At 39.6% G+C, this 27,927-nt stretch overlaps 1 protein-coding gene across 1 annotated transcript; it reads left to right on the top strand.

Moving 5' to 3' along the window:
• The first annotated feature begins 3,158 nt into the window (after positions 1–3,158).
• On the top strand, positions 3,159–27,847 carry LOC102080873 (integrin alpha-M-like). Its single transcript, XM_025909571.1, has 30 exons — positions 3,159–3,258; positions 4,482–4,584; positions 4,777–4,880; positions 5,314–5,384; positions 5,930–6,044; positions 7,799–7,926; positions 8,040–8,185; positions 8,466–8,616; positions 9,064–9,214; positions 9,434–9,507; positions 9,671–9,791; positions 9,917–10,056; positions 10,233–10,379; positions 10,469–10,681; positions 10,780–10,913; positions 11,536–11,678; positions 11,799–11,962; positions 12,073–12,198; positions 12,941–13,014; positions 24,232–24,373; positions 24,461–24,559; positions 24,684–24,763; positions 24,854–24,940; positions 25,143–25,212; positions 25,312–25,410; positions 25,530–25,610; positions 25,721–25,831; positions 25,995–26,108; positions 26,184–26,294; positions 26,437–27,847. The coding sequence occupies exons 1-30, from the start codon at positions 3,222–3,224 to the stop codon at positions 26,533–26,535; spliced, it is 3,435 nt and encodes a 1,144-aa protein (XP_025765356.1). The 5' UTR covers positions 3,159–3,221; the 3' UTR covers positions 26,536–27,847.
• The last annotated feature ends 80 nt before the right edge of the window (positions 27,848–27,927 follow it).

A 27,927-nucleotide genomic window follows, 5' to 3' on the forward strand; every position in this document is an offset into this window, starting at 1 on the left:
TTGCATCCAAAGAACACAATACCTACTGTGAAGCATGCGGGTGGATTTCTGCCAAGGGACCAGGACGACTGATCTGTGTAAAACAAAGAATGAATGGGGCCATGTATCGTGAGATTTTGAGTGAAAACCTCCTCCCATCAGCAAGGGCATTGAAGATGAAACATGGCTGGGTCTTTCAGCATGACAATGATCCCAAACAAACCACCCGGGTAATGAAGGAGTGGCTTCGTAAGAAGCATTTCAAGGTCCTGGAGTGGCCTAGCCAGTTTCCCTGGTTAAACAATAAGATTTTCAGTTGGGTTTTACAGTAGTCCACAGAGTCAGCTAAATGTAATTGTCGTGTGAGAATGTTCCAAAGTTGTGGTGCCACAGACTGAAAAGCTTTGTCCCCCTTCGTCTTTAATCTCATACATGGAACAATCAACAGATTCTAAGCCTGTGACTCATAGCCAAGTCTATGAGTAGCAGTGTGCTTGGTAAAAAGCTGTTTAGTGTGCTGTATGTGAGAGCAAGAATTACAATGAATGTGAGAGTGAATGAATAGTGGAATTGTAAAGCGCTTTGAGGGTCTCGAAAAGTGCTATATAAATGCAATCCATTATATTATTATTATTATTATTATTATTATTGAAAACGTAACGAATGTGTAACAAATATAGAATCGGATGCGTGTGACAAGTGTCAACTGGCAGTTTGCTGCCTTCTGCCAGGTGATTGGCGGAGGAGCTCTGAAAAGGTAGTGGGTGTGTGGGGTGAGTTCAGCGCTCTTCTGTGGGAAATTCCAGAGGCGGTTAACTCACTCTGGTGCGAGTGGGTATATTGTTCGGTAAGAGACTTTTGCCATTTTGTTAAGATATATTATTATTTTAGGTGCCCATTTTTAATGTGTGTTGTTGGACTTTTTTTAGTTTGACCAGGAGTTTTAATGGAGGAACTGATCAAGCTCTTTTTTGTTTTGTTTATTTGTTTGTGCCACTTCCCTTTAAAACCCAGATTCCAGGTCATGCATAACAGTAATTCCCAGCCCATCCCTGCCCACAGGTAAAGTGATTGCAGTGTCTCTAAACGGGGTGTGACGGTTTGCAGTGTACTGTTATTTGTTCACACCTTTAGTTTGGTAGGTCTCATGTGCAGCTGGGGTATTAGTAGGATGTGTTGTAAATCCTGTCTGGGAATAAACAGAAAAATGTATGTTTAATTGAATTGACTGTAAGATTCATTTGTTAAAAGTTCATTTGTTATTTCAAGGATTTATTCTAAGGTTCCTAGGTTGTTAGATTAAGTTTATTAGATAACCCCTTGTGTCTTTGCCCCGTCTCCCTCTGTGTCTCTGTGTTTATTTAATTGCAAGTTCTTGTGCCTTGCTTCCCCTTGTGTTTTTTTTCCATGTTTCCCCTGCTCGTCACGTGTGTGCTCTCCATGCTCCTGTTTTCTCTCTCCCCCTCCAGTCTGTGTCTCTGTGTGCTTCCTGTTTTACTTTGATAGTCTCCTGTCAGTGTATGTCATGTTGTGCTTGATCCTGCCCTGTCTCGTTATGATTATTTGTGTCAGCTGTGTTCTCCGTGTCCTCCCATGTCCCTCGTTATCCTTCTGTGTATTTATGTCACGTCCTCCCTCATGTTGGTGTTTAAGACAAGATTACTGACACAAAGCTAATCACTAAACCAGGTTAAACAGTGGACTAGGGTGAAGCCAGCCAGTTTAAACTGCAATTAGATATTGTCATTTTTGGTGGTCTGGGAACAGACACAGTCTCTAAGGGGGTGGGGTTTTGGGAGGATGGCAGAAGGAGAGACTGGTCCCAATTCTGGATAGCCACATTTTGGGGGAGGGGAGGGGTCCATATTTGGAATTAGGAAATAAAGTCATAAAAACCATATGTTATGTAGTGAGTAAAAGACACCAAGTAACCAATAAGGGCCTCTGTACTACCCATGTACGCCCAACGCTCTTGCAGGAACGAGCCCAGAATAAACGGGACAGGAGGGTCAAGATCAGCCAGGGTACATTAAAGTTTATTATTTTAAAAGAAAATACAAATGTCAAATATATAAAATTAACATACCTCCAGCTGACTACTATGTTTGCTGCACAACTTGCATGTGGTCTTCTAAAATCACTACTAAAAAGATGAAATACAATAAAAATCAAATACATTTCAACAAACTTAAAAAAAAAAAACACTAAAAAAAAACCAGCCTGTACTTTGAACTTCTGCTGTAGAGATTTACAACGACAGTTTGTGTAGCAGACAATGGAAACTTCTCAGGTTCTTCAACTTCTCATATAACCATCGTCCACAGCCACTTGTCAGTGCAAATGAGAGAAGACTGCTGCTACTTCCTCCCTTGGGTCCCCTGGGTCCTAAAGCCTTCCCTATTACAGTTATGCTTAACTTGTTTGAATAATATTCAAAACTAAACTTGGCTTTAAATTAGAAAGAAAAAAAAAATAGAAAAAAGACTTCAAAGAAAAACAATGGGACATTGTGATGTTTTCTGATAATGATTGACCTCATAAATCATTTCACAATGTTCTTACCTGTAGTTAATTTAAAAATATTTTTAATGGTACTTTTAATATATGCACTACTGAACCTGTATTTACTTAGTATTTGATCGATACCAAAATCAACCATATCAACCATACCAAATTCAATATTGCTCACCAACACTTCCGAGTTCCACTGGTAATGATACCCTTACCTCCTTCAAGTAGGAGGGGGCAAGTCTTTCTGACTGAAAGTCATGGTTTCATATTTTGGAGGTGCTGTAATTCATTTTTCTTAATTTCTTTTACAAGAAGAGGCTTTTTTTAATCATACTGTGGTCAGTGGGAAAGATATTGTAATCTGGTCAAACGTAGGGTTTTTTTGGCTATTGATTATTCTAATTATTATTCATGATTACAGTAAATTCATCTTGTGGCTCCAAAAGTAATAAACTTCCAATCTTGTTTGTTATATCTGTTTCTATTGTTTGATTAAAACCAAGTTGATGATTTTCTAGATAAAATGTAAACGACATCGCCACAGTGTTGTGTAGCATCAAAGAGACAGTGTTGTTAGTACTGCAGCTACTCCTACATAAGTTCCTCTAACTCACTGTCTTAGCTTTGAGAGGTAGCTGTTTGAGTTCTGCATTTTTGATTTCAGCTCACATTATTAGCAGAAGTCGGTTCATGTTCATCTATCATTACCCTCGTTCCTTGGGAGCGACAAAATGGACTGGATAATTAGTGCTACATTATTCTTGTCAGGTAAGACAAATTGGTGCCCTCAGATTTAATCTATCGCTTTCTAATTATTAATGTCTGCAAACAGTATATGACTGGCATTTTAATGAAAACCGTGTTTCTGGCAAATACAGCACAGACACATTTTAAATTTTAAAAATTTTAATTTTAAAAATTTTAATTTTAAAAAAGTACAGTGAGTAGTATTAACCTTTTCATGCATGAATCAATGGTAACTTTATTGTCCCTAACGGGAAATTGATTTGCAGTATGTCCGTACAAACAAACAAACAGACAACCAATGACAATAATGACAATCAGGATTTTTTTTAATTATTTTTATGTTTAGGCATTTAGGCTTTATTTTACTTTATCATTACTAAGATGTTTTTCTGTTATAGAAGTGTACTGAGTGAAAAAGTATCTCATAAGTTGTCATCATAAATAAATAAATTCTTGATTATTAAGAAATGATTAAACTTGATTAAAACAAGATGAAATAATCCAAAATAATCATTGTATATTTATGCAGTCATTATATATACCTGCCTGTTTTGTTGAGGTCTACAGAAAATGTGAGGCTTACTTACTGTATGGTATTCTGACACTGCACCCAACTTTCCTACTGTGGTTATATTTGATATTTAGTGTAAATAGCATATGCAAGAGTGAATAAATGCTGAGGGGATCCTATGGGAGTCTTTTATTTAACTCTTGTTTACGCCATAACAAGAAACAGAAGTTGAGTCTCATGTCTTATGCTGATGAGATATAAATATTAAATATTTTTAGATTCTGGAAACTACAAAATGAAGCTGCTGCTGTTGTTGTTGAATACTGCGGCATGCAGAAAAACAGGAAATTTAAAAAAAGTTAGCATTATACAGTGTCGTACTGACTGCTTTTAACATCTAAAACTAAGAAAGACTTTAACAGAAATAAATAACTTATACTGAACAAAGACTTTGTTATGTATGGTTGCAGTGGTATGAGATATTCACTGTACAGTAATCATATCAGAAAATGTTTAGATTTCCATATTGATATGTGACTTTGGCGCTTCCTAGTGTTAATGAAGGAAACCTACAGTTAAGAAAAGAATTAAACCAACTCATTGACTGAATTAGTTGTTTCTTACTTTTATACTGCATATAAACAATTATAATTAGAGACGCTATAATGACATTATCATTCTTTACAGTGGCTCTAAATAAGATTATTGATGTTCTTCCTTCTTTGATTCTTAGTGTTAAATGCTGCACTTTGTTTCAATATTGAACCTGTGGCTTGGAAGACCCTGAGGAGCTCTGCTGCTGGTTTTGGCTACCAGGTGGTTCAAAGACAATCAGAGTAAGTCAGAACATGGATTATTATGTTGAATGTTGAATGTTAACCAACAAGATTGTTTAAGATTACTGCTGTTATTTGAACTACCACCTCCATTATGCCCCACAGCAATAAATACACAAGCATACAATACTTTGGAATGGAACCAAAGTTTGTTCTCTAGACTAACATCATTGTCTGCATTTATTTTCCTAGTTTGCTCATCAGTGCTCCACTGGAACAGTATTCACAAAATGGAAGGGGAGAAATATTTAGGTGCAGTACCTCTGCCCAAAACTGCCAAAATATACAATTGCAAGGTAGGTAACCACTAATTTCTAAACATCTTCATGGGATGTTCTACTGTATAACTCTTGCAGTAAGTATTTTTTGATCTATAATGTTTTGTACAGGTCCTGGCACAGCCTTAAAATTTTATATTCACTCACCAATTGACTTAGTAAACCAATAAAAAAAAAATCAAATTTTCCAGTTTTAAAATGAAGTAATACTGAAATTGATCTCTGTTTTTCATCCCTTCTTGTTGAAAATGTGCCAGACAAAGCAATGTTAACACTATCGTGTTTATCTCTTGTTTACAATATAGAGTTAATGCAGCTTTTGATAGTTATCATGGCAAATAGGGAAGTGTTTTATTATTATTTGTTTTTATCTTATGATGCTTTTAAGTCGGTAGTTTCACTTGTTTTATTCCTTTATGATTGTTTTAAATATTGAATGCTTTCACTGCAGCACCAGGTTTTGCAGTCAACATGTCCCTTGGTTTGACAATGAAAAGTGATCCCACAGCACAAAACACTGTGGTGAGTTGACAAACTGCAGATCATAATCCTCTCTCTTTTTTGTCTCAGATCTTCTTATAATGAGAAAATTCAGGTCATTTCATGACAAATCTGTGTGCCTCCCAGCTGCCCCCCACAGAATCACTTGATGTTTTGGGTACAATAACTTAACCATATTTAATGAAATCATGAAAATGTTTACCTTTATACTTTTGAAAATGTTTCCCCAAATTAGAACTACTCACATAAGACACAGGACAAACACATGGATGTATAATGTATTGAGGAAATAAAGGGGATCTTCAATGGTGGAAAAATAATTGTGTTTAAAAAAAGGATTAAAAGGACACATTTCAATACTTCAATACTTTGAGGACCTCTAACATGGAACATTTTATGGTAATGAGGTAAAATTGGCATGGTTTCTTTAAATAGACTAAGTATAAAAAAAATCTGCAGATTTTAAGAGGTCATGATTTTTTTTTAATTTACATTTTTTGTGATGTTTGATCATATATGGAAAGAACCACTGACATGAATAATAACTTGACTTTGTCTCCTCTCAGGTGTGTGGTCCAACCATTCCAAAGGACTGCAAAAGTATCACCATGTACAACGGTGTGTGCTTTCAGATAGACCCTTCTAATACATTTGGACCACCTGTACCTTCTTCCCTTGAAGGTAACAGTAAATTTAATTTGTAATTTTGTTTGTTTGAAGCTTTGATGTAGAAGTTTTTTTTCCTCATAAGTCTTATTTCAATCTGTTTAATAAATAATAATACATAAAAAGAGCTTTTCTGGGGTCATTAGCCCTTATGCAGAGGTGGCAAAAGTACAGGCATTCTTTACTTGAGTAGAAGTACAGTTGCCTGTGTTTAAAAAAAATACTCTATTAAAAGTAAAATTACAGAAGCAACTTCCGTACTCGAGTAAAAAGTACAGGTTCTGAAATGTACTCAAAGTAAGAAAGTAAAAGTTGCTCCTTGAAGGACAACTTTACCCTCTTTTTTATGCAAAGATAATGGAACACTGTGCTATATTACTATAATAATAAAAATAACATTAGTACATGAGAGTACAAATGTTATTATGTCGGACACAATCAGTGAAAGAGATTAAGAATCTAAGATTTGTTGTAGTGGCTCAGCAGGAATTCCCTACACTGACACTATTCTAGTTTTTCACTATCTTTATACTAGACAGTATAAAGTTGGTATAATGGTTGAATTCAGTGACTAAATCTAAGCTAAAATGCAAATAAATCTAATACACTTGATGTAATCGAAGTCTGACCATGAGCTCCACAGCCACTGTGTATCAGTCCAACACAGGGCTATACTGTCAGTTCACCACAGTACAACAAGCTAGCCTTTTTATGCTTCATAAAACTACCCAGTGTTTTAATACAGCATTTGAAAAAACACAAAGTAAGAATATAGTTGGTTTTACAGGATGTTTTGCAATATGAAAATACATAATTAATCAAAACACAAGTGTCAGCTGAGCAGTCCTTATGTTTAACTGTAACCTCTCGTCTCCATCTCCTGAGTCCATCTTTGAGTGAATTTATCTCACGTTATAAATATACTGTGATACTGTTAAATCTAAAGTAACAAACCTGCTTTGAAAATGTTAGGAGCAGAAAGTATAGATTTTTGTGTAAAAATTTAGATAGCAAGAGTAAAAAGTTGTCAGAAAAATAAATGCTCAATTAAAGTTAGTAAGATACCTGAAAATTCTACTTAAGTACTTTTATGAAATATTTGTACTTCATTGCTTTCCACCTCTCCCCTTATGTCATCAACACTCAACAACAATCAAAATTTGTAGCTGTCTCCACCATTTTTCGTCTCCCTGCAGGCCAACTGAAATCAGCTGATTGTGGCCTTGCTGCCCATGATTGTAACACAAATGTGCATTATCTTGCAGATAAATGAAGAAGCTTTGTAACACATGCAACAACATAACTGTAACTGTAGTGTGAATATTGAATTTAGTAATCAGATTAGTTACAAAATTTAGCATGTGTTATATTAATGGAATACTAAACAATTTAATGTACACTACATGTACAAAATGTGCAAATGTACAAAATCATTCTCAAGTACCTAAAAATAAATTAAAACATTAAAGCTAAGATTAAAATACTGACATCAAGTTTAGTAAAATTCCTATAAGTATTTTTATATCAAACTCTTAATTTGAATGTGTGAATCTAATTTTAAATATGATTCCATTTAGTACTCACAAAGTGAATACCCTCTCAATTTTTTTAAGAGGACATTAACGGAAGGTTTGTCTAAGTATGTCGTATTTATACTGCATTTACTGAAAAGCTCAGAATCCTTTTGTTTGCATGTTTAAAGTGTGAGGGGAAAAATTATCAAATCAACCCATAAAAATAATTTCATTTTAAATCCATGTCTTTGATAGTGTGCCCGCCGCAAGTAGACATTGCCTTTCTGTTGGATGGTTCAGGAAGTGTATCTAGTGGAGACTTTCGGAAAATGAAGAAGTTTGTCAAAGATCTAATCCAGTCATTTCTCTCAATTGATGCACAGGTGAGACACTGTAGTCCCTCTGTCAAGGACAGAATATTTGCTTTCTTATTTCCATTTAGCTTCACAATTCTCATACGTTTTAAATATTATTTCTTCTTTTTTTGTTGTTGCAGTTTTCTGTTTCCCAGTTCTCACGTTCACCGCAGGTTCATTTCTATTTTAAGAAATTTTCCTCATCTGGATCAATTGAGACTGACATTGATGGAATATCTCAGCAGAGGGGAGCCACTTACACTGCTCAGGCCATCAGACATCTTGTGTAAGGGGTGTCATGATATTACTGAAGCACTAAAATTAACTCATTGTCAAGACTTTTCAGATGATTTCTTTCTTTGAATCTGACCACATTAAGTACTGTGTGGACTGACTAATGCAAGATCTTCAAAAGAGATAATGTACATAGACGTGTCCTTTGAAGGCTAAATTACAATACCAGCAGAGGTGCATCAAGAATGAGACCTGGTGAAATACTAATAACATCTGCAATTTACCCCATGAGCACAAGATGGTTCGTGTTGAATTTCCTTTTTTTTGGACAGGGAAAATGTTTTCACATCACACGGAAGGTCCAGACCGAATGTGAAGAAGGTCTTGATAGTAATTACTGATGGAGAATCTAATGACCGGAATAATCTGGGAGATTCAGTGCAGCTTGCAAAGAATAAAAACATTGTTCGATTTGCTATTGGGGTAAGTCCTTCCATCATTTCGACTTGCAGAATGTGGAGTTGCACACTGATAATGTGTTTTGGTCAGTTGTCAGACTAAGGTTACTTGATGCTATGCTAATTGGAGAATAAAGAAGTAATAGCTCAGTGACCCCACTGTGTAATTTTATGTAGTCTGCTACTTAATTGATAAGTTGCTTCAAAATGTTCCATTTTGAAATAATACAGTCAATCATGGATTTTATAGAAGGGAAAAAAGTGACTCATTCTTTTACAAATTATTTGAAATACTGTGGAAAATGCAAATATTGCCAGTTCGGGAAGCTTTTTAGAGCATGAGATAAATGTTAATGTGGACTGGGTTCTAAGTTCATAATATAATGCCTCTCTATAAATTTCATTATAAGGGGGTGAAAAGTTTAATAACTATATTTTATGAACTCAAGTATATTTTTCCCAACAACCCTAGGTGGGAAACGCATTTACTCAGTACGCAGCAAAACAAGAACTGGACACCATTGCATCGTCTCCCTCAGACAAACATGTGTTTCAAGTGAAGAATTTCAATGCACTTGAAATAATAAGACAGAATCTGCAGGAAAAAATTTTTTCAGTTGAAGGTACAAACAAATGTATTATTATGATTTGGAAAAATTCCTGTGATTGCTACAACAATTAAAATTTATTACATATTAAATGCTCCATTGAGTTGCTCCCTCATCTATATGATTATTATGATTATTATTGCTACTTGAAACATAATCAAAGAATGAACTTGTGAAGTGAAGTGGAGTTTTATTATATTTGTTTTAGCTTTTATCATCTCACTTATTTGACAGGATCTCAAACCAGTGGAGAGTCGCTGAAAATGGAAATGTCTCAAGAGGGATTCAGTGCAGTTTATGTGCCTGAGGTAATTAAAACTACCTGAAACTCACCAGACAGTGTAGTCATAGAAAGAGAGATTCACATGTGCCCGTGTGCCACTTTTTATGATCTAAAAGCAAACATACAGTTAAACAGTTAAATCAGTTTAATAAATTATATATAAATTGTATTTTCTGTCTACACTGTAGGGAATTCAGATGTCTATTGTTGGTGCAAACCAGTGGAAGGGAGGCTACGTGCAATACACAACAGGAGGCCAGAAGCTGAAAACATATGAGGATCTGTCTTTAGAGCCTGACAGTTATCTTGGTAAGAATATTACAGTTTTATCAATCTAACTCATACACATGTATTCAGGCATACTTTTGCAAAATGGACAAAATTTAAAAGGAGGAGTCTTAAACTGTCTTTCTCTTTGACTTGCTAAATTCTAGGTTACTCCATGGCAACTGCTAAAACCCGACGTGGTTCTCTGACAATTGTTGGTGCTCCAAGATATAAACACAGAGGAGTTGTGGTCGCTGTTAACAGACAAAGCTTTGAAAACCAAAAGATTGAGCCCCTTTCATCACAGGTATGTATCAAACCTAGACATATCTGAATGTTCTCTGAAAATTGTAAACTATATATAAATTATTTTCTGAAATTAACATCTTCACGAAACTTAAAGACGTTAAGTCACTTTCTTTCCAAGCTCTTTGGATTTCCTTTATGTGATTCTTTTCATTTAATAATTTGTTCCTTACACAGTATCAGACTGGTGAATATTTCGGGGCAGAGGTGTGTACCATGGACATAAATAATGATGACATCACTGATCTAATCTTCATATCAGCCCCAATGTACATGGAGCCTGATAGAGAGGGAAGAGTTTATGTTTGCAGATTAACTGATTTGGTAAATCAGTTTTATCTACTGCAATGAAATTAATGAATTAGTTTGTCTATATTTTAATGACCATAAAATATTCACTCTCCTCCTTTTAGTTTGTGGAGTGTAATTTTGATGATCCATTAGTACTAAGAGGACATGCAGCTGTCAAAGGAAGGTTCGGCTCTTCTCTTGCTGTACTGCCTGATCTAAACTCAGATGGATTCAGGGATTTGGCAGTTGGAGCACCTTTGGAGAATGATGGTGAAGGCAGCATCTACATATTCCACGGTGAAGGAGGAGGAAGAATCAGTCCTACTTACTCACAGGTACACAACATCAAAGAACTCGCAAATATTATTAAATGCATCTATTATGCAAAGCCACACTATGCAGAGTGATTAATAAAATATGTCCATGTACACAGAGAATAACTGGCTCTGAGGTCCAGTCAGGACTGAAGTTCTTCGGTCTATCGATCAGTCAGTCGTCTTTTGACCAGAGTGGTGATCAACTGCCTGACTTAGCGGTGGGTTCAAAGGGCACAGTTGTTTTACTGAGGTAAGTCCAAGATAGTCCAGTCAGTAATGTTGTCTATCATATTTCTACCATTTTTATTAATGTGAAACCCTAATGATTGCATTTGTGTGCAAAAGTTTTGGCCAGTTTGAAAAGTCCTTATTATATGAATAGTGCATTTGTTTTATATAACCATGGAAGTATTCATAATAAGAGATTTAGGACTTTTAATTGAATACATATATAGGGTAAAACAGGTATCTATCAAATCATATTACTGGAGGTTTATTTTAGGTTTATTTTATTTTATGTTTAAAGCCTTACTGCTCATTAGAAAAATACTCTTGTTCCCACTTATCTTACCACCAGATGAGAAATGCTCTGCTGACTGAAGAAGCAATAAATTAGCACTAGGCTTCATTACTTCAAAGTAATGATCTCTGTGCAGAAATGGAAATGCCTGCAGTATCCAGATTTTATAAAACAGTATGTAGTTCAGGCGTTTCTGATCATATCTGACCTTTGAGAGCTAATGTTTTTGATAGAACTAGATTACACAAGTCTTTTCTTAATTCAGGTCAGAACACCAGATTTGAAAAACAATTGTTAATTTGGTACTACTTAAAACCCAAATGTGGTTCTCCTTTGTTTTCCTACATTCCAGATCAAGACCCATAGTAATGGTGAAAGCTGAGGTGTCATTCAGCCCAGTCCAAATCCCTACACAGAATGTAGACTGCTCAAAACCATTGGAGAACACAGCTAACATCTGCTTTACTATGAGTTCAATATCTACAGTCAACACAGGTTCATTATTTTCTTCAGTTTTCTAAACCAGAAAGTCAAATGCATCAGTTATTTTTATTTATTTATTTTTTTACTTTTTTGTTGTTGTATACATTTCTAACATCAAACTTTGATTTCCAGAGTTTGATGCTCAAGCAAGGATTAATTATACTTTAACACCGGATGCCACTCGCAAACCTCCAAACAACCGAGCTTATGTCAGTGGGAAACAACGAGAGGAGTCCAGCTCAGTTACAGTTGAATCAACTGGCAAACTGTGCTCAACCGTCACATTCTTCATTGAGGTAAAACCAAATAACAACAGTAAAAAACTAATACAACTAATAAAGTTCAGTTTCTATTTTTCATTTAAGAATCCTCTAACATGGATCCTACTACTGCCCTCTTCTTGCAGGCCTGTCCAGAGGATGCACTCAATGCACTTTCCAATGAGCTGAAATTTACATTTGATGGTTTACCCTCAACCACACAACTCAGACCAAGTCTCGCCCCACAGGCTCAAACAACAACCATTTATCCTGTAAGTAACCCTGGAAAAAAAAACACAATGACATTTTAACTGGGCAGCTTAGCCTTAGCTTAGTCTTTATGAAGTGAACACAAAACAACTAACCAATACCTCTGGAGAGCCTTGTACTGCAGTTGTGCCTCCAAATCCAAATTAATTATAAATGGCCTGTATTTGTATAGCGCTTTACTTAATCCCTATGGACACTTTTCACTACATTCAGTCATCCACCCATTCACACACTGGTGATGGCAAGCTACATTGTAGCCACAGCTGCCCTGGGGCGCACTGACAGAGGAGAGGCTGCCGGACACTGGCGCCACCAGGCCTTCTGACCACCACCAGTAGGCAACAGGTGAAGTGTCTTGCCCAGGGACACAACGAATAGAGACTGTCGGAGCCGGGGCTCGAACCGGCAACCTTCTGATTACAAGACAAACTGCCAACTCTTGAGCCACGATCGCCCCCACAGTGCTGCACATAAAACGAAGAAGATCTTGACCATAGAAGAAGCCTCAGTTGTTAAAAACCTGATTAAACAGAATTAATCTGTTTGTCCTGTTTTGTCCATTTTCACACCAAGATCATGCCCCCTGGATCCTTAACATAAGGATGTCAATGCTACTGCTAATGACTACATTAGCAGTACTTTTATCATGTCATGAAATTATGAGCTATCTCTGTGATATCATTTCTTTCAACCTATAAAAAGTTTAATTTAGTCTGTAAATATAAATTTTGCCCTTTTCCACAGTTAGAGTTTGAGATCAACTGTGGCTCTGACAACAAATGTGTTGACCACCTGAAAGTGGATTTCAACTTTACCAGGTGAGGCTCAGTTACAAAATGTATGCTTTGCTTGTATGTCTGGTATCATCATAAACATCCCATGTCTTAAAAAAAAAAAAAAAAAAATGCACGCTAAAACTGACTGCAGAGGAAACCAATTGTATTATTTATTCTATATTAACTAGTCTTTCAAATTTCAATTATTTGCAATAAATAAACCTGAGATTAAAAATGGATTTTAAAAAAACATCTTAAAATTTGTTTTTAGTTGCATGTTTTATTTTTTCCTCACTTATTTTCCATAATAGGCCATCACTAATACAAGCACAACTGATGATACCATCAGTTATGCTTTGCATTTTGTGCTCATCAGCAAATGTTAGCATTGTTACGTTCTTTGTCTAGGCGTGTATGAACGCAACAAGGAGTTGGCCCACTCACACACCACCCAAGTAAATACACAAACAACAATGTCTTCTAAAATGCTAATCAGCCATTTATTTTCTTCAGCAGTGAGCAGTGCCAAAAATAACAAACAAAACTCCCTACTGGTCCCTGGGCTTTCCTACACAAAATAAAACCAACCAAAAGACAATCCACTTACCTAACTTTCTAACCAAAAAACAGGAGAAAACTTAATCAACAAAAATGGCTTCTCACACCTACTAGGCTGCTGCAGTGAAGAATATGTACAAGGTGAACAAAATACCCGATTGCTACTTGACGAGACTATTTACAACTATTTACAAAACTAAAATACTAACACCAGACACACGAGTGGAACATGGTGGATACACAGACAGACCAGCCCTACAAAGGCAGAGGACGCGACTTAAATACACACAGAGAAACACAGGGAGATTACACACAGGTGGGGAACACAGCTGGGAATAATCAACAAGACGAGACAGAGGTAAAACTGAACACACTCACATGAGACGCAGACCTTCACAATAAAACAGGAAACGAGAACACTACACCAAGACGCAGACCTGACACTGGGAGACAGACAGAATGACACATGGACCCTGAACTAAACTAAACGTGAGATACAACCGAGAACAAAATCCTTAAACATGACATAAAACAAAACACTGACAACATTAAATCATAACTCAGGAAATTATATTAGGGATATTAGCATGAGAGTAGTGTTAATTATATCTGATCTATCTATCTATACAGGGAGTGCAGAATTATTAGGCAAATGAGTATTTTGTCCACATCATCCTCTTCATGCATGTTGTCTTACTCCAAGCTGCATAGGCTCGAAAGCCTACTACCAATTAAGCATATTAGGTGATGTGCATCTCTGTAATGAGAAGGGGTGTGGTCTAATGACATCAACACCCTATATCAGGTGTACATAATTATTAGGCAACTTCCTTTCCTTTGGCAAAATGGGTCAAAAGAAGGACTTGACAGGCTCAGAAAAGTCAAAAATAGTGAGATATCTTGCAGAGGGATGCAGCAGTCTTAAAATTGCAAAGCTTCTGAAGCGTGATCATCGAACAATCAAGCGTTTCATTCAAAATAGTCAACAGGGTCGCAAGAAGCGTGTGGAAAAACCAAGGCGCAAAATAACTGCCCATGAACTGAGAAAAGTCAAGCGTGCAGCTGCCAAGATGCCACTTGCCACCAGTTTGGCCATATTTCAGAGCTGCAACATCACTGGAGTGCCCAAAAGCACAAGGTGTGCAATACTCAGAGACATGGCCAAGGTAAGAAAGGCTGAAAGACGACTACCACTGAACAAGACACACAAGCTGAAACGTCAAGACTGGGCCAAGAAATATCTCAAGACTGATTTTTCTAAGGTTTTATGGACTGATGAAATGAGAGTGAGTCTTGAGGGCCAGATGGATGGGCCCGTGGCTGGATTGGTAAAGGGCAGAGAGCTCCAGTCCGACTCAGACGCCAGCAAGGTGGAGGTGGAGTACTTGTTTGGGCTGGTATCATCAAAGATGAGCTTGTGGGGCCTTTTCAGGTTGAGGATGGAGTCAAACTCAACTCCCAGTCCTACTGCCAGTTTCTGGAAGACACCTTCTTCAAGCAGTGGTACAGGAAGAAGTCTGCATCCTTCAAGAAAAACATGATTTTCATGCAGGACAATGCTCCATCACACGCGTCCAAGTACTCCACAGCGTGGCTGGCGAGAAAGGGTATAAAAGAAGAAAAACTAATGACATGGCCTCCTTGTTCACCTGATCTGAACCCCATTGAGAACCTGTGGTCCATCATCAAATGTGAGATTTACAAGGAGGGAAAACAGTACACCTCTCTGAACAGTGTCTGGGAGGCTGTGGTTGCTGCTGCACGTGTTACCGGCACCAGACCTAGGGGAATCTGGACCGGCAGCAAGCGGCACACAGGCTAGAGAGCACTGCGTAGCCAAATATGAGCAAACTGTGGATTAATAGAGAGGACACCGAAGTTAGCGTCTTGCTCAGGCCGGAGCGCATTTATTTTTCCACATATACACAATACAAGTCAGACTAGACCATGCATTCTTCCCATAAAATAACATAGTTGATAAACAAAAATAAAGTTACAAAAAGCATTCTCTCAAAAGCAAAATAAATACAAACTAATTCAAAATGACTTTACATACAACTTAAAACACTCGCGGTTAAAGCATAACAACATACTGAAATAACCCATCTCACATTCACACAACCTGTCCCCACATTCGCGCCATATACGCTATCACTTTTGAACATGGCGTCCCCTGAACGCAACACAACATGGCGGCAGACGACTGCAAACGTTGTTTCACCAACGAAAAGCTTTCCCCTTAATACATGTACTCAGTACTGCTTGGCTAACACTAAAACAAACACTACAACACATTTTCCGAAGTCGCAGGTTGCCACTGTCATGGCATATACTTATAGTGCTACGTCGCATTATAGCATTATGCCGATGATACACTAATACTCATTACAACAACATACCACAAAACAACATCATCACAATCATCTCAAAATATAGCCGAACAGTTGTTACTCAACTTACATGACATTTAGAACCAGTTTGGTAACATAAAAGTTTGTTTGTCAGTACCTGTGGATTAATAGAGAGGACACCGAAGTTAGCGTCTTGCTCAGGCCGGAGCTCATTTATTTCTGAGCTGCGCATGCGCAGAGCCTATAGCTAGAGTCTCTCTGGTAGTTCCACAGCAGTGCAAGAGCACCATCTACTGGCATAATGAAATATAACTAACACACTTCATGGCGTTTGCCCAAAGTCTTTAAAGTCTAATAGTCAAAACTGTTACAGTTCCATGAGTAATCTCAAAATGTCTTTTGGTCACCAGTCTAACATGTCCATACTGGTGTGGGGTAATAACAGTCAGGAACAGCTGGGTAAAGTGGCATGTGGCAGGGAACGCATGCAAGCATCATGTTTGCTCCAGGTCTCCAGAGCTGATATGAAGGCTGTCCCATTTGGCTATATGTAAAAACCTCTCTCGGTTTCACAGCTCTGGTCGACCTCCGTATTGGTGGCACATCCCATTCTGGTGTCTCTGGGGCAGGGTCCCTGTCATCCACACGGCTCTCCGACCCTGTGTCCTCCGTAACATCCTCGGCTGCAGGTTCCCCCTGAGTTTCCCCCGTTGGTAATGAAACAACAGGCATTGGGAAATCTGCTGGTTCTGGAGATACAGATGGTGGGACTGCACTTCCCTGCTGTACTTCCCCTGATTCCATTTCGTGTCTCATTGGCTGAAACTCAGGAGCTACAGCTCTCAGTTCACTGTGTGGTCTTAGCTGAGGCCTTTTGGGGTTAACTCTCCTCCACTGATACACAGGTATAGGTCTCAGGCTGTATGTGTACCCTTCCTCTTCATCCGAATGATCAGACTCATGTTCCACTGTTTCATCGGGGTTTGTCTCTCTCAGTCTTTGTGGTTGTCTTTTCTGACGTCCCTGCCGATCTTGCTCTACTGGCAAATCAGTCACAAGCAGCAAAAGGTTTCTATGCAGGACACGGGGGGTTTTGTCTCCTGTTTCTGATTGTACCCTATATACAGGTCCATCTCCAATCTTCTCAACAACTCTGTGAATTTTCTTTTCCCAGTAGGCACGGAGTTTGCCTGGACCACCTCGCTTGGAGAGGTTTCTGACAAGCACTCGATCTCCTGGTTGCAGTGCAATGCCTTTGATGTGCTGATCATAACGCTTCTTCCCTTTTGCAGAGGACTTTGCACTGTTTTCTGAAGCGATTTTATAGGCTTCCTGCATGCGTGCAGCCCACTTTTGTGCATACTCCTGTCTGGACTGTGACTCTTTTTCAGGTTTTAAATCAAAAAGCAGATCAACAGGCAAGCGTGGGGCTCTTCCATAAAGGAGGAAGAAAGGTGAATAGCCCGTTGCCTCATGTCTTGTGCAGTTATATGCATGGACTATATGGGGCAAATGGTCCTTCCATTCTGCCTTTTTCTCCTCATGAAGAGTCCGTAGCATTTGCAGAAGTGTTCTATTTAGACGCTCAACAGGATTTCCCTGTGGGTGGTAGGGGGTTGTTCGAGAGTGGCCTATTCCTGCCAGCTGTTTGAGTCTTTGGAAGAGGTTGTTCTCAAACTCCCGACCTTGGTCATGATGCAGCTTTTCAGGGTACCCGAAGCGTGGGATAAAGTCAAGAAAGATTTTCTCAGCTGCTGTTTTGCCAGATTTATTCTTAGTTGGGTAAGCTTGGGCAAAACGGGTAAAGTGATCTACCAAAACCAAAATGTACTCGTAGCCACCTTTACTTGGTTCTAGATGTAAATAGTCAACCGAGATGAGTTCAAAGGGGGCACTGGTTGTTATCGAGCCCATTGGCGCTCTCTCTGGGACACTTGGCTGTTTCTGTTTGATACAAGGGCACTGGCGAATGACATAGTCCTCAATTTCACGCTGCATAAAAGGCCAGTAAAACCTCTCCCTTGCTAACTGAATGACTTTGTCAGCACCAACATGTCCCATATCATCATGCAGGTGTTTCAGTACAGTTTGCTTCAGCTTACTGGGTAGAATCAGCTGTTTTCTTTGTCCAGTCTGTCTGTACAGTATTCCTTTCTCGAGTACGAGTCTGTTCCATTCATGTACTAGCCTACGTGTCTCTTGTCCTAACTGTCGCTTATCTTTACTATTAGGACTCCATCTACTCTTTTTCAAGTTTATCACCTCACAGATAAGGGGGTCCTCCCTCTGCGCAGCCCTGATGTTTTCTGGGGTGATGACAGGGGCACCTTCAGGGGGTGTGTCATCAACACAGTGCAGTGCAGCCACCCATGGTACATCACCGTCTCTCATGGCTTTGTCTCCTTGCCAGATTGCAGAAACCACTTCTGGGGACAGTGTCTCAGTATACTCCATGAGGTGTTCCTGGAGTGGCAATGGATAGCGGGAGAGCGTGTCAGCGTCTGTGTTGGACTTGCCTGGTCTATACTTTACAGTGAAATGGAAGTCAGCTAATTCGCCCACCCACCGATGTCCCACAGCATTTAACTTTGCTGTGCTCAAGATGTATGTGAGGGGATTATTATCTGTGTACACTGTGAAAGTGGGTGCATAGTAGAGGTAATCCCTAAATTTATCACAAATTGCCCACTTCAGGGCAAGGAATTCAAGCTTGCCGGAGTGGAGATGGTAATTTTTCTCAGCAGGTGTGAGTGTTCTGGAACCGTAAGCAATGACACAGAGCTTTTCCCCCTGTTGCTGATACAGCACGGCTCCCAGGCCTTCATTTGATGCATCTGTGTGTAGCACAAAGGGCAAATTGAAGTCTGGGTAAGCCAGGACAGGTGGACTGGTTAACATATCCACCAGACGTGACACCACAGTACGGTGTTCTGCTGTCCATCGCACTGGTGTTTTGGATGGAAGCTGACCACCAATTGTGCGCTTTAACTTGATTTTGGCTCTAGATGAGCTGCATTGCAGGCTAGGATCACTGGGACTCTCAATAAGCTTAAACAGTGGTCTCGCTATTCTAGAAAAGTCCTGAATGAACGTCCTGTAATAACCTAGAAACCCTAGGAGGGCTCTGACCTCTCCCACGTTCTTTGGCTCTCTGTCTCTCAAATGTTCCACTGCTTTGAGATCTTTTGGGTCTATCTGGACACCTTCACTGGTCACCAAGCGCCCAACATACCTGACCTGACGCTTAAACAGTTCACATTTTTTGGGACGTAGCTTCACGCCATGCTCTCGCAGGCGGCAAAGCACACGCCTCAGATCATCAACATGGTCATGAAAAGTCTTGGAAAAGCAAAGCACATCATCTAAATATGGTGAGCAGCACTCATCCCTCAGACCATCAAGGACCCCCTCCATGCATCTCTGAAATGCTGCTGGGGCGTTGGTAAGGCCAAATGGGAGGCGGATCCACTCGTACAACCCCCAAGGCGTGCTGAATGCAGTCAGGTGTCTTGAGCTTTCATCAACAAAGCCCTGGTGGTACGCACTACCCTGGTCGAGTATTGAAAACCATGAATAGCCCCCCAAATTATCCAGCAGGTCTTGGATGCGTGGTAGTGGGTGGCGGTCAGCAATGGTTTTACGGTTAAGGCTCCGAAAGTCAATACACAAGCGTAAGCTTTTGTCTTTCTTTCGGACACACACCACTGGAGATGAGTAGGGTGATGTGGACTTTTTGATCCAGCCATTGTCCAGCAAATTCTGAACATATTCTTTTACCTCTTTATACAAAGGTTTGGGGACCGAATTGTAGGATGTCTGGACAGGTGTATCATCTTTCAGATTAATTTTCAACTGCAAGCTTGGGATGCAGCCAATGTCAGAGTCACTTTGGGCAAAAACATCCGACTGTTCATACAACATATCTCTAACTACCTTTTGTTCATCCTCTGTCAGGTAGGACAAATCAACAGGTGGATGCCACCTCTGACCTTCATTGACGTCTGTCTGGTGCTTTTCTTTACCTAGCTGAACTGAACACACATTTACATTTGTATGGGCTGATGACCCTGAGTCAGCAGAGGGACACTTGACAGGTTTTACTTCAGTCACCTCTTCCAATGTACCTAAGACGGTTCTTTTGGAGAGAAAAATGTCATGTTTGGTAGGATTCTGAATGGGAATCTTAACAATTTTTGTCAACCCACTGGGGACATCTACCAAAGCGGGGAACAACTCCAAACCCTCAGGGCAGTTGTTCTCTAAATTTGGTTGGAAGAGTCGTGGGCCACCTCTTGGCCATTCTCTGACTCTACACTTTACTTCACAAATCTGTCCTGCAGGAATCATTACACCTTTTTTCCCTGTTCTCACACTACACTCATGATCTATTTCATCAGGGGTGGGCATCTGAAGTGCTGAAACTAGAGCATCTACTGCACTGCTGCTGACACTTAAAGCTTCTTCGAGGAGCGCAGAAAGGTCAGCCCCACCTCTCTGTTCTTTGTTGGTTTTTAGGATTTCAGCTATTACATTGCTGCCTAAAATAGGACAGTTAAGGTTGTGCTGACTGATAAGCACTGGCACTTGTATGGCGACATGCCCATAGTTCACGCTCTGAATTTGAAGTTCCGTGTCTACCCAACCATCAAATGGAACGTCTGTACCATTAGCTGCCGCTATTTCCAGAGGCTGGTCTGAAAGAAGGGACTCGAGTGACTTGATCCTAATGTGGGGGATGTTTTTCTCTATCCACGCTCTTGATACCATAGTCACTTGGGCCCCTGAATCAAGCAGCATCTTAAGTGGTACTCCATTGATGGCACATGAGACCATACATCTGTTCCCAATAAGCTGTGCAGTGGGTTTCATTGGTGGTGCATGACTGGGTGCATTTGGTCTCACCACGCTTGAGGTCTTAGCCAAACTGGCGTGTGCTGGGGACTCCTCGGCTTGTTCGGTCACTGGCAGCCCCTCTCCAGTGACCTCACCCCGTTTCCCGACACATTCCGCCGTAGGCAGCCAATAGCCCGATGTCCTGCCTGGCCACACGCAAAGCAGTGGGGGCAGCTCACTTTGCCTTGCTGTACACAATCACCACATCTGCCCCGGTTCTCAGGTGGAGGTGTTGGAGGGTGGTTCAGGGGCGAGCAGGAGTCTCCAGATGTCACACTATCAGTCTGGCTCACCACTTTAGTTAGCTGTCTGGTCAGTGAAGACACTTGGGCAGTCAGTTCTCTAATAGCTGCACGGTTAGCCTGTAGCTCAGTGTCAACCTTTGCTTGCTCAGTCAAGTCAGTGTTGGCAAGCTGAGCAGCACTTACAGTCACAGGTCTAGTTTTAGATGCTGTACCCAGTCGCCTCAGTCTCTCAGCTTCCTCACTGGTGGACTTTGTAATCTGTTCAAGCAAAAAGTCGTCACTAACCTGCAAGTCATTAAGAAAAGGTTTGAGGTCTTGTCTTACATAGTTGTTTTTTTCATTGAACCCTTGATAAAGTGTGTGAAGGAAGGTGCCCTGCACAAGCTTTTTGTCATAGTTAAAGTCTGCACCAGGCTGTCGTGACTCAAATAGTACACGCTGTTTTAACCCTATAATTCTGTACAAAAACTGCTGTGCACTCTCTTTGTCTTGCTGCTTAGCATTACTTAGCTCTTGAAAGAGTTCAGCACTATTCTTGTCTCGAATATGAGAGCGGAGAAGCTTCTTCAAACCATCAACTGTCAAATCATCTTTGTTGGTTAACATGTCCTTGAGAGTACCAGGCTTCATTATCTTTAGCACGGTTCTGATTATTTCACACTCAGTAAACCCTTCTTGTAACCCCTCATCAATTTGTTTGCACAGACTACTGTAGGACATATCAGAGCCAAGATCTGAAATTTGTCCACCATGCAACTTAAATTCTCTGCGTGGAAACAAAGCTGCCACATCACTGAGGCTCAAAACTTGGTCATATCCTCTGGACGGACGACTCACCCTGCCAGGGGAAACCCCAGCAACACTAGGCGCCGGTGATGCTGAAGCTGGGATGTTGAAGTTCTTGGTGGGCGTATTAGGGTCTGTTAGCATGGATGAGGGAAAGGTGGAGATGTCTCTGTCCCGCGGTAGAATGGGCTGTGTGTGAGAGTCTGTGTTAGGGTGTAATGGTGGAGTGGGGATGTGGTCAGCTGGCATAGCCAGATGTCTGTCAGGATGTGTTGGGTCAGTGTGGGGTGAAGTAGGGCATTCCTGCTGCTAGTTAGGAATGTCTTCCGTCTCAAGCGGCACGGCCAGATGATCGCCAGCCCCTCCGACGTCCGTTGACAGCAGGTCACTCACGATGTCGTCGAGGAGCAGGAGCTGGGCCATACCTTCATCCTCCAACGCTCTCAACTTTTCACCTCTGATGTACTCGACGATCAGGTCATACAGTTCTGCTTCACTTAAACCATCAAGATTGCGAGTCATGCTGCCATCCTCCACTGAAGTAACAACAGTGCGCAGCTGGCTCACACTCAAATCACAAAGTCTTTTCTGGATCTTTACTATCAACAACCGCCGTGGGGTAACAGTGGCCATCTTGACGTTTTGACTGTGACCTGGGCTCCCTGGATGACGCACTCAATGCAGCCTTCCCTGAGACTTTGGACACCAGTTCTGGTCGTTTGACACACACGTCACCACTAGACGATCCCTACGAGCCCCCAGTTGTTACCGGCACCAGACCTAGGGGAATCTGGACCGGCAGCAAGCGGCACACAGGCTAGAGAGCACTGCGTAGCCAAATATGAGCAAACTGTGGATTAATAGAGAGGACACCGAAGTTAGCGTCTTGCTCAGGCCGGAGCGCATTTATTTTTCCACATATACACAATACAAGTCAGACTAGACCATGCATTCTTCCCATAAAATAACATAGTTGATAAACAAAAATAAAGTTACAAAAAGCATTCTCTCAAAAGCAAAATAAATACAAACTAATTCAAAATGACTTTACATACAACTTAAAACACTCGCGGTTAAAGCATAACAACATACTGAAATAACCCATCTCACATTCACACAACCTGTCCCCACATTCGCGCCATATACGCTATCACTTTTGAACATGGCGTCCCCTGAACGCAACACAACATGGCGGCAGACGACTGCAAACGTTGTTTCACCAACGAAAAGCTTTCCCCTTAATACATGTACTCAGTACTGCTTGGCTAACACTAAAACAAACACTACAACACATTTTCCGAAGTCGCAGGTTGCCACTGTCATGGCATATACTTATAGTGCTACGTCGCATTATAGCATTATGCCGATGATACACTAATACTCATTACAACAACATCACAATCATCTCAAAATATAGCCGAACAGTTGTTACTCAACTTACATGACATTTAGAACCAGTTTGGTAACATAAAAGTTTGTTTGTCAGTACCTGTGGATTAATAGAGAGGACACCGAAGTTAGCGTCTTGCTCAGGCCGGAGCTCATTTATTTCTGAGCTGCACATGCGCAGAGCCTATAGCTAGAGTCTCTCTGGTAGTTCCACAGCAGTGCAAGAGCACCATCTACTGGCATAATGAAATATAACCATGGTCTGGCAACACATAACAATTTCAAAATAAGTCACAATAATAAACAAAAAATAAGGGGGTAATTGGTTTTCTTACAAAAATAAACATGTAGCTTTTTCAACCTGCTACACACGCAATGTTGATGGTGAACAGATCAAAACACTGACAGAATCCATGGATGGCAGGCTTTTGAGTGTCCTTGCAAAGAAAGGTGGCTATATTGGTCGCTGATTTGTTTTTGTTTTGTTTTTGAATGTCAGAAATGTATATTTGTGAATGTGGAGATGTTATATTGGTTTCACTGGTAAAAATAAATAATTGAAATGGGTATATATTTGTTTTTTGTTAAGTTGCCTAATAATTATGCACAGTAATAGTCACCTGCACACACAGATATCCCCCTAAAATAGCTAAAACTAAAAACAAACTAAAAATTACTTCCAAAAACATTCAGCTTTGATATTAATGAGTTTTTTGGGTTCATTGAGAACATGGTTGTTGTTCAATAATAAAATTATTCCTCAAAAATACAACTTTCCTAATAATTATGCACTCCCTGTATTGATTATATCTCACGCTGGAGAGATCATATCTCTCGGCTGGTCTGGGAACGCCTTCGTGTTCCCCCTGACAAGCAGGAGGAGGTGGTGGAGGGGAGGGAAGTCTGGGGTTCTCTGCTTGGGCTGCTGCTGCCCCCGCTACCTGGCCCCTGATAAGCGGAAGAAGATGGATGGATGGATGGATGGAATAGCCTTAATTTCTTCCCTTTTATTCTTCTGCTTCCTCATACTCTTACAGATCTTCAGTGGTTAAAGTGGGCATTGATGAGCTTTTGCATGTCACAGTCACAGTGGAGAACAGAGGAGAAAACTCCTACAACAGTCGTGTTATTCTCACGTACCCAGCTGGACTCTCCTACAGGAAGTTCACCATTCAGCAGGTAATGCGTCAGCAACAAGTCTGTATTAGTCACCACTGATCTGCTGCTCTCCCATTGTATCTACCAGTCATTTTGTTCTTAATAAAGGGAAGAATTGAGTGCAACTCCTTGGACAGTGAAGATGGTTTATCACGAGGAAGGACAGACTGCACAATTGACAAGCCAATTTTCAAGAGCAAAACTAAGGTTTCATTTCTGTTTTATTTATTTATTTATTTTTGTGCAGAACATCTTTCTCGTTTCTTTTTTCCATCAGTTTTGCACAGCTTAAAGACAGAGGATTCATTCTAATCTCTTTCATTCAATTAAGGCTTTCTTCATTGTCTCCTATGGGATTGACACAAACAGTCAACTTGAGAGGGAGATCTTTGTTACTGCAAATGCCACCAGGTACTGTTGTATGGTTCCTTTGGTCCAGGTACCCCTCATTTATGCCATATCCTACAGTACAGTACAAATAATATGAATTATTCTTTTTAGTGGAAATCAGGAGCATGCCACTACAAGTGACCTCTACAGAAAGAAATCGATTGATGTGAAATACAGCATTTTTATGACATTTGAAAGGTACGTGTTCTTCCACTTGAAATAAAAAAATAAAATAAAAAAATGTGTGTGTGTATGTATATATATGTGTGTATGTATATATGTGTGTATGTATGTGTATATATGTATGTATGTATTTGTGTGTGTGTGTGTGTGTGTGTGTGTGTGTAACATTTAGAAATGAACAAAATATTTACTTATATCATATTTATTTAATATTTAGCTCCCTCAGCTACAACAATTTCACATTTGGGATGAATGATTTGCAGAAACCAGTCCAACAATCAGTCAAGGTCAACTATAATTTCTGCATATACTGGTATTTTTAAAAGCTAACTATATTATTTAGACATAACTATAATACTTGGTTATACTTTTGCTTTCCCGTTTAGGTTACAAATGATATCAGAGCACTTAATTTCACTGTGGTGATCAGGGTTCCTGTAAAGCTTGGTGAAAAAGACATTTGGGTGAATTTGAGCAGCCTACAGGTAATATATATATATGTCAGAAGATTTTTCTACTAACTCCAAAAATGGCTTTGGTATGGATGGACCAAATGTGACAAAATTGAGACCAGTGAAGCTCAAATAAATCAAATGTGTTTCAGATTTCAGACTGTCAAAGTAAAAATGACGAAGCACCAAGTGTCAAAGATTTTGTTCCAAAGATACAAAAGGATAAAGTGGTGGTAAGCTTTGCATTTAAGCTGTCTACGTTCAACCTAACTGTAGATTAAAAATTCACATTACACTGGATCACAGCTTGTGTTGCATTCGGTCTTCTTTAAATCACCCACAGGACTGCTCTGTAGCCATGTGCAGAGTGTTCAAGTGCAACACATTCATGGGAAGACTGCAGAGTAGGACATATGAAATCTCTGCCAACCTCAGTTCAGGATGGATAGAGCAGGTAATTGATGGGAAGTCTGGGTTAAATGCTTTATTAATATATTTTGCAACTTTTTCTGAATATGCACCAGCAATATGGTTAAATCTTTAGACAGAATTTTCCTTATATTAAACGATCCCTAATTTAGGTTCAACACATTCCATTTTTATTTATTTTTTCTTAGATTGGACTTCAGTCTGCCAAATTCCTTTTGATCAGCACAGCCAGTCTGGAGTATGACAAAAACCAGTACATCTACTTTTCAACAGGGTCTGATAACAATTCTCCTGTTCGCAAGGTGAGTACATATTTAACTTGTTCCAGTTACTTAGGATCTTACATCTCATCTACATTCTGTCACCTCATCTCTCAGATTGAGGCAGAAGTAGAAGTGTATCCTCCGCCAGATTTCACCAAAGCGATCGTTGGAGGATCCCTGGGAGGGTTGGCTTTTCTGGCTTTACTCACTGCTGGCCTGTATAAGGTGAAAGACTCTTTTTACACTTTTTCAATTAATTACACAGCTTTAAAATGTTTTTGGCGACCATGTCCAGTTAAAAAATTTTTTTTAGAGATTACTATATTACTATATACATTACTGATTTTGTTTTTCCTTGCATTCCTAGGCTGGATTTTTCAAGAGTAAATACAAACAGATGATAAGTGAAAAACCACAAGAGGTACCAGTTCCAGAGATGGATGCAGGAGCACCCCTAACAGAATAATAAAGATCACATTGGTAGTTGCATCTATATGAAAGCTATAGGCCCTCCTGATATTTATAGGAGTGAACATGGTGTGTAGAAATGTCGATACTAGAAGATTTGATTCATGAAAGAAAAACCAGCTGGCTGTCTAAAATCACTCCCTCAATTGTTTATTATTATACTATATTGCCAAAAGTATTGACTGATCTGCCTTCACACACATATGAACTTGAGTGAAATGCCATTCTTAATCCATTGAGTTTTATATGATGTTGATCAACCCTCTGCAGCTATAACAGCTTAAATCTTCTGGGAAGACTTTCTATAAGGTTTAGAAGTGTGTTAGGGGAATTTTTGACCATTCTTCCAGAAGAGCATTTCTGAGGTCAGACATGAATGCTGGAAGAGAAGGCCTAGCTTGCAGTCTGTTCTCTAATTCATCCATCATAGATCAGGACTCTGTGCAGTCAACTTCTCCCACGACAAACTCAAACTGTCTTTATGGACATTGCGTTGTGCACTGGTGTGCAGTTATGTTGGAACAGGAAGGGGTCATCCTCAAACTGTTCCAACAAAGTTGGGAAGCATGAAATTGTCCAGAATGTCTTGGTATGCTAAAGCATTAAGAGTTCCTTTCACTGGAACTAAGAGGCTCAGGACAACTCATAAAAAAACAACCCCACACCAAAATCCCCCCTCTACCAAACTTTACACTTAGCCCAATGCAGTCAGACAGGTACTGTTCACCCGGTGACCACCAATCCATCGGATTACTGGATGGACAATCCTGACTTGTCACTCCAGAGAACACATCTCCATTCTCTAGAATCCAGTGGTGGTGTGCTCTATACCATTGGAGCTGATGCTTTGCATTGCACTTGGCAGTGTAAGACTAAACAGAAAAATACAATTGCCAATCCACTGCTTAAATCCCAGACATGCACATGAAGGCAAAGCTTTACAAGCAGACAAAAAGTCTGTGTACTTAAATAAATCACACAAGACTAAATATAGTGAACTACTTGAGCAGATGTAATGATTTTAACCAGGTTCTTTGAAGTATTATGGTAGGAACTTTGTCCTTATTATTTGAAGACTCTTAACTGCTTCTCTACAATGAGACCCTTTTTGTGTTTAAATTTCTGAAAACATATTTTTTAAATAATTTGTTGTATGGTGAAAAAAAGCTTCTTTTTTTTTTTTACCATTATGTACTGTAACATGTATGAAATTCAATATATACTTACAAGCACTTGCCTAAAATAACAAAGAAAAAAATTGTGAAATGTGACTTGCTTTATTCAGGAATAAATAACAGCACATGTAATTATTCAGCTTTGTGTTGCGAATCTGTATATTCACATTATAATCTTATTGCTTTAAATTCCCTATAAAATTGCTAATATGAAG

Source organism: Oreochromis niloticus, linkage group LG8 (genome assembly GCF_001858045.2).
Source record: "Oreochromis niloticus isolate F11D_XX linkage group LG8, O_niloticus_UMD_NMBU, whole genome shotgun sequence".
Lineage (NCBI taxonomy): Eukaryota > Metazoa > Chordata > Actinopteri > Cichliformes > Cichlidae > Oreochromis > Oreochromis niloticus.